Here is a 7,917-nt window from a genome sequence, read left to right as displayed (position 1 = left end):
CTTCTGTTCTCCCACACAGAGAAAGAGAATCCAGGGTTCTCTCTTCCTCAATGACTCCATTTCACAGAAATAACTCATGGGCCCTTCATCAAACTAAGAAAGCAAGTAAAATTTTCCCACTACCTGGGTGTTATTGCTTGCAGCCAGCCTGAGAGATGCTAGCCAACTCCCTTAACATTATTACAACCTCTATTCTGTTTTTTAAGATTTTATTTTTTATGTATGTACATGGGTGTAATTGTATGTCTCATGTGTGTCTGAGTGTATGTCTCGTGTGTGCTAGTGCCTGAGGAAGCAGAAGGTGCTGGAGCCCCTGGAGCTAGAGTTACAAGTGGCTGTGGGATACCCAACATGGATACAGGGACCTAACTCAGATGCAGCAGTAAGCACCCTGAGCTGCTGAGCAAGCCTCTCTCCAGCCCTCCAATATTTTCTTTCAGGCTGTGAAGTCAGATTCTGATTTTAAATTCACTTCCTTGTTCTGAGCATAAACTGTTCTCACTCTACTAGGAACTATTGGCTGGAGCAGTGCCTATAACCTGACCATACCTCCTTCTGCTGCTCCACGTAATCTGGACTTTTCCTTTCCCTATCTCCATTTATGAGATTATTTAGAGCAATAAATTCATAAAGAGTCACCCTTTCTAATTAAAGAGCAAAGTACTAACTGTGGCTATAGAGATTTTCAGGGTGTTCCAGAGTCCGGGCCCTGTTTTCTTACCTGAATCAGTTGATTGAAATTCAAGCCCCACCTTTGCCCCACTCCCTCATAATTCATCACGAGTGACTGACAAGCTGTGACTCAGCTGCAGAGGTCTGCCATTGAGCTGTCCGTAATGACTTCCTGCCCTTCCTCCCCCAAGGGACTTCTGACAAGAAACCAGTTCACATTCTTTGATAAAGAAAGACTCATTCTCAGGTAAGAGAGCCAATAATCAATCAATAGTTCACTGGGGACAATTATAGAATAATATGGCTGTTTAAAAAGACACAATTTTTTTTCCAACTTACAAATCCCTTATGAACTGTATGAGCCCTTTTACAAACACTAGTTCCATAATCCTCCACATTGTTATTGCCCAGGCATTGTTAACAATAAATGATAATTTTTTAAAAATTATATTTTTAATTCTAGTAAGTGACTGATACATTGAAGTAAACCTGAAGGATAGGTTGACGCTTGCGAAACTTTAATGTGAATCAACCAGGGATCTTTCCAGAAAAATATGCTCTGACTCAGAAGGAAGTTGAGACTCTGTTTTTCTCTCCTTGGGGGGCCCCTTCAGCTAGATCACCAGAGACACCAGCCTGTATGTGAGCTTATCATTGACACCAGCCTGTATGTGAGTTTATCATCATTCTGGTTCCTTTCTGCTGCTGTGATAAAACTTTATGACCAAAAAGGACTCAGTAGAGGAAAAGCTTCATTTCTTCTCATTCTACCCAGCTAACCAACCAGGATACTTACATTAAAAACTTTACTCAAAAAATACACAGGAGTTACACCAGGACCATTTTTTTATATAATTTATGCTTATAATAAAATAAATGCATAAGTATGCATTAGCTGAAACTGTACATGAAAGCCACACTTTGAGTTAAACATTCTACAGTGCTGATTAACTAATTAATTAACTGGTTATAACTTGAATAATTATATAGAGTTTGAATGTTGCAGGCCAAGACCCAATGTATCTTGGGTTATGTAAGCTCACCTCTCTGAGTGATCTAACATCCATGGAATATATAGACTCTTGGCTTCCACCAACACAAAGGCAGATTGCATCTGAGACCTTTAACAGAAGTTTCCCACTTTGCTGTACCCATCTACCTGATGTTTCTACCAGTGTGTTTAAAAAGCGTGTGGATTTAAGAACTATTCTGATGTTCTGGTATTATAAGAATGTCATGAAACCACATTGGCACATGGGTTTTGGCATAACCTGTATCACTGGGTTCCTGGGCCATGGTCACCCATGTTTGGTTTTAGAATGAACTATCTTTTATTCCCATTGAGGTGAAAACTGTATGTTCTGTGTCAACCTAAGGATACACATAAAAAGAGAATTAAAATCACATTTAAGTGATACTAAATATTAAAGAGATGTGGGATCACGGAGGGGGGGGTGTCTTTTAGTCTATCTTTATTAACCTCATAATATTTCTTTATTTTTTTCTAGATGAGCAAACATTTTCTCATTTTCTTTCTTTTCTTTTTCTGTTGTGTTTTGTTACAGGGTCTCACTATATGTCTTCCTGCTGGCCTTAGGACCCCAGATCCTCCCACTTCTAGACCTCCGAGATTGCTGCAATGAAAGGCTTATGCTACACTGGGACCCAACAATTTATTTTTAAAATAAAGCTATTCGTTCTTCTTCTAAGAATCACTTTCAGGACTGAATAAATGGCTCAGCAGTTAAAAATACTTGCGGCACTTACTGAGGTCATGGGTTTCATTTCTATTACCCACACGGAGGCTCACCACCACCTATACTCCAGTTTTAGGGAATATAATACCTTCTTTTGCTCTCTGTAGACAGCTGGCACACACATTGTACACATCTATACATGCAAGCATACAATCATACACAAAATAAATTTAAAATTTTAAAATCTTAGGAAGAAAAAAGAGTCACAGTGAGCTTTATTAACATGAGCTAATAAGGCCCCTCAAAACAACAGCAAGTCAAATATAATGAATATCACAGGTAATAACAGGTATGGAAAAATGGGTTAAAAGGAGGTGGTAGTCAGGCATTCTAGCACACACTGTCATCCCAGTATGTGAAAGGCTGAGGAAGATTTCAAGTTCAATCATCACAGGCTAGACACCAAGTCCAAAGTAAGCCTGGGACACACAGTGAGACACTGTCTCAAAAAAATTAAAAATGCATATTAATAAAAAAAGAGGTAGACACTGGCCTGATCCATGGTGGTTATGTGGCTTTGACATTTGTTCCAGTCATAAAATGCTTAGATGGGCATCTGGGAGTCTTTGATGCAATTTATCTAACAAAGACAATTTTAGATTAACTTGTTTTTCTGTGAGGTAGAGGTTAAGTCAAAGAGCGGAGACACGGTCATCCTGAGAGATTCCTTAGTACTGGAGACAAGTTTGGATGCTCTTCCCAAGACACTTGTGAAATAGAAAATGTTCTTCACCTGTAAGGCAAATCAAGACAGTTCAGCAACTACTTTCTGCTTTCATTGTGACATCTATTTTAAACCTATAAACATGTTGCAGACAGCTAACTGAGGGGTTAGTAAAGTAGCTCAAAAATGATTTTTCATTTGGGGTGTGATGGCACATGCCTTTAGTCCCAGCACTCGGAAGGCAGGCAGATCTTAAGTCTGTCTGTCTGATTTGCATCAAGATTCCCAGGCCAATCAAGACTATATGGCAAGACCCTTGTCTTCAAAGCTTCAACCTGCCAAGGAGGCAAGGAAAGCTTTTCAGTCACTCCACTCACTCAGCATAGTGACCATGGTCCTCTAGCCTTAGCTGAGGTCTCCCACATGATGTAGAAATTGTTTCTAAGAAATTTGGAAAATGTACATAATGATCCATTAATGATGGGAAAAGCTAAAAATAAGTCTTTCAGGAATATAGAAGTCTTAGTAAAAACCACTAGTTCAGTTTTCATTATTTGTTGTTGTTTGTTTTGTTGTTGATTTCTATACTACATTATGAAATTAAAAAAAAAAACCGAAAACCTGAATCCTGGTTCAGAGAACAGTGGATTAAATGTTGAGCATGTATTACATGCCAGGCAGTATTCTATTTTTTTTTTTTTTCTGGTTTTTCTCTGTAGCTTTGGAGGCTGTTCTGGAACTCACTTTGTAGACCAGGCTGGCCTCGAACTCACAGAGATCCACCTGCCTCTGCCTCCCGAGAGCTGGGATTACAGGCGTGCGCCACCACCGCTGCCACCGCTGCCACCGCTGCCGTCACCAATATTTTAACTAAATCCTACTCAGAAAGCTCAGCATTTGTTATTACCACTTAGCAAGTAAAGTCATAGAGATTAGGCACCTTGCCCAAGGTTACTAGTTAACAAAGGGTTGGTATGAGCCGCAAGACTCCAGAGCCTGCCTTCTGAGAGCTAAAGGATGCTACTGTTCTGGTTCATTGCAAAAGAGGGTTGTTTTTCTTGTCTCCATTCAGTGTTCAATCTCCTAGGACCAATCCAACAAGTGCAGAGAGGCCATTTACCGGTCATGATTAACCTTACAAAGAAGCCACAAAGAATTTCTGCAAAAGAAGAATCTACTGGTGGCCTAACATCATGTTTTCCAGCTACTCAACAGATCTGTGAATAAACTCAAGGACTAATGCCGTTCCTCAAGGGAAGCTCTCCCAGGCCTGAAAAGTGCCAGTGGTGAACCTCAGTGAACAGGCCTTACAGGATGCAGGGATTCTACTCTCATACTTTCCCTAAACCTGCCTTAGAAACCCATGGTGCTTTCAGATATCCACTTTTGAGACAGGGTCTCCCTGTGTAGCAGGGCGGCCTAGAACTCAAATTCTCCTGGTTGAGCCTATTTGGATTCCTAGAAGTGAGACGCAGCAAACTTCATCCATGAATCTTCAGGAGAGAGATGATCACATTTCTTGTCTACTTAGTAAACATATGCAAACACTTGCTTATGATTTCCACAAGCTAAGTGACCTCTAGGCCCAAAGTAGCTCATCTGTAAAAGGACACTGTCTGGACAGGCAGAATATAAGAGGTGGATCAGAGGATGGCTTGAAGGCCATTCAAACTCTAACTGAAGACAGCTGGAAGGACTGAACAAGAGCAGCTGTTCAAGCTTCACCCCCAAAAGCAGAGCCCCTCTCCTTTGTTACTGGTCTGTTACCAAACACCCCTCTCATAAGGTAAATTCAAGCCTCCTCCCCCCAACTCTTTCTAAGAGCTTTGTTTTGCTCCTCAGAGTTCCAAACTAAGTCCCAATACTAAAAACAATAATGATGTGGAGCTGGAGAGATGTTTCAGTGGTTACAAGCACCTGCTGCTCTTGCAAAAGACCCAGGTTCAATACCCAGCACCCAGACAGTGGCTCACAACCGCCTCTGACTCCAATTCCAGTGGATACAATGCTGACTTCTGAGAGCAGCAGGCACACTAGCGGTGCACAGATGTACCTACAAGCAAAACACTCACATAAATAAAATAATAAAGTTTGTTTTAATGATAATGTCTATGGCATTAAAAGACCAAGTGTTAGCCTTAGATTGTTTTAAACACAGGGAAGAGTTTGCAGAGGGGCCTCAGTGGTCAAGAATGCAGACTTCTCTTGCAGAGAACCAAGTTTGGTTCCCAACACTCAATTCCACAATTCTCAATTTCCTATAGCACCAGTGCCAAGGAGCTCTGGCCTCCGGGCACCTACCTACCAGCACTCACATGCACATACATACCCACATACTGATACATCTAATTGAATAAAAATAAAACTAGACTTTTAAAAACAGCAGAGTTATTGTCCATTCAGTCCTAGTTAGAACTCTTAGTCGTTAAAAACTATGGATAAGAATAAGGCATATTTCTTTCTGAACAGAAGCAGAGGCAGAGTGGATGGTGGGCGGGGGTAATGGGAGGAGAGGAGAGAGGGAAAACTGCGGTCGGGATGTAAAATAAATAAATATAATTAAAAAAATAAGAATATGTCATATAACCATTCATGACATATTGCATATAGAATGTCTACCTTTCTTATTAAACCGGAAACTGGGTTAGATGTCCTCTGGGATAAAGCCCTGTTAAATGGCATCTTACCCTCAAAGCTCAGGCCAGTCCCCTCCTCCCGAAAAATCCACCCTCCCACCCCGTCTCTTTCCCTTACTCCTTTTCTTCTTAACATGGAAATACAAATGACAGGGGTATAAGCTGCACACCAATACAGAGTACCTACAAACGTTTTGCTTCGCTTCCTGATTCTTTTTTGTTTTCTTCTATATATTAAAAAAAAAAAAAAAAAAAAAAAAAAACCAGCAACAACAAAAGTTCTTAAGGCTTTCAAAGCAAACCTCTCCGCACCCGCTCCACACACCACACACATCCTAGAGAGCAGACTTCAAACTTTACTTCCGCTTTTGGGTGCTCAACAGGAAAAGACAGACGCAGACAAGCAATAAGAGTTACTTCCAAAAAAACGTCAACAAGTGAACTAAGGTTTTGCGCTTTCAAACTCCCATCTACCGCCAAGGTAAAAATACCTTTTGTTCTCTTAAACGACTGTGAGACACAGTCGAAGTCTAAGGCTTCTTAGAGTTGGTTCTTCGAGCATTTTCTCGCATTCACATCCCTGTAACATTTCTCAGGTTCGGGTCCTTGGCGACGAATTATCCTCCCGTAGCAACGCAGGGTACATCCAGGTTCTGCCGGGGCCCGGGACCCCACAAACCGTGTTACTCACTGTGGGTGCGAAAGGTGACCGCGGTCACAGAGCGCTCCTCGGTCCTCGTAGTCATATGCCCCTTGGTCCACGCAGTCTGTAGCACCTCCTGCGTCACCTGGTAATCCACGACCCGCACCAGCACCGGCCTGGGTGTGGCTGCGGGGTCCCCTCTGGGAGCCGTGGCAATCCGTCTGCGGGAAAGCTTCGGGTCGGGTTCGGAATCGCGGTGGTCTCTAATCCTTGGGGGGAAATCCTCGCTATCCTCCAGCTCTGCGCAAGCAGGGTCTGCTGGTGTTCCCAACCACCTCTCGGGGTGCAGAAGAAAGAGCACTTTCTCTCTGACCCAGGACTGGCAATCCAGATTCTCTCGCGTTCGGGATCTCACGTCCCCACTTGCTGCTGAAAAATCCGCCTCGGTCCCAGCCAGGGCGGGATCCGGGGCGCGGAGATCCAAGGGTGGCCCACACCCCACCGCGCGCGGAGTGCACTCGGCGCGCCCCCGGGATCTCCCCCGGGCCTGGTCCCTGGCGAGGGGGTCATTCATAGGTCCTCGTTTCTCCAGTTCTCAAAGGAAAACTCCAGCTATGCTCAGAAAACCGCGGGTGGTGCGGGCACTGGGTGTGGCCTGAGCGAGTCACACCAGCCTGAGGCCAGGATAGCTGAGAATTCCAACTTCCTCTCTTGGGCTCCTTTCAGCCCTTAGACCTCATGACTGCCCACCTATTCAAACACAGCCTTGGCGCCTCTTCTTTACCCTTGGCCATAGACCGGATTCTTTTTTTTTTTTTTTTTTTTTTGATGTGTTTGACTCCAACCTCACAACTGCCTAGTGAGGTGTCCATCTGCCCTCACACCCGTATCCCTTTCTTCCAAGGCAGAAGTAAGAGGCACTTGGGTGCTGTGACCCTCCCAAAATACTGTTCCTTATTTCCTTTCCATGGATGTTCAAGCACGAAGAAACAAGTACATTTGGTTTTTAATCATGTGATTTAATGAAATTCTTCTGAAAAGAATACTTATTTGAGAAAGGGTGTCATGCTGTAGCCCTGGAACTCACCGTGTAGCATGACTGTTCTTGAACTCCTTGGGAATGCTCAGTCCTCAGCTTCCCGCATGCTTGAACTGAAAAGAATCCCTCTGTGTCCATTTTCTTCCCCTAGGCGATCACACATGGCCAAGCCTGTGGACCGCAGATCACAGGGGTGAGGTTGAATCGGTTAAAGTCTTAGGGAACAGTGCTGTTAGTTTGCACATTTCCTTTGGAACGCCAGCATCTTTTGGTTGTTAGCATCTCTTATATCAGAAAGAGACCTAGTGCCTTTGACTTGAAGCACGTCTAGGAGAGAATCAGAAAAACAAAACAAAACAAGAACAAATCACTAAAACAGGCTTCAGAATTTATGTTCTTGTAACCTCCAGTTCACCCCACAGATAATAAACGCATACATATGTTCCCATGTGTGTTTATATGGCAAAGCTTGTGGACATTTATGGTCAGGGCCTATGCCACATTAG

General features: G+C 43.1%; 1 protein-coding gene across 1 annotated transcript; it reads right to left on the bottom strand.

The window, feature by feature from the left end:
- Positions 1-2,208: 2,208 nt before the first annotated feature.
- Positions 2,209-6,947, bottom strand: C18H6orf141 (chromosome 18 C6orf141 homolog). Its single transcript, XM_036168421.1, has 2 exons — positions 6,221-6,947; positions 2,209-3,162 (listed from the first exon to the last, which is right to left on the bottom strand). Exon 1 carries the CDS (start codon positions 6,944-6,946, stop codon positions 6,413-6,415), a length of 534 nt encoding a protein of 177 aa, XP_036024314.1. The 5' UTR covers position 6,947; the 3' UTR covers positions 2,209-3,162; positions 6,221-6,412.
- Between the last annotated feature and the right edge of the window lie 970 nt (positions 6,948-7,917).

The sequence above is a fragment of the Onychomys torridus genome, chromosome 18 (assembly GCF_903995425.1).
Source record: "Onychomys torridus chromosome 18, mOncTor1.1, whole genome shotgun sequence".
NCBI classification, from domain to species: domain Eukaryota; kingdom Metazoa; phylum Chordata; class Mammalia; order Rodentia; family Cricetidae; genus Onychomys; species Onychomys torridus.
The sequence above is the reverse complement of the archived record's forward strand: the minus strand, read 5'-3'. Positions and strand labels throughout refer to the sequence as shown.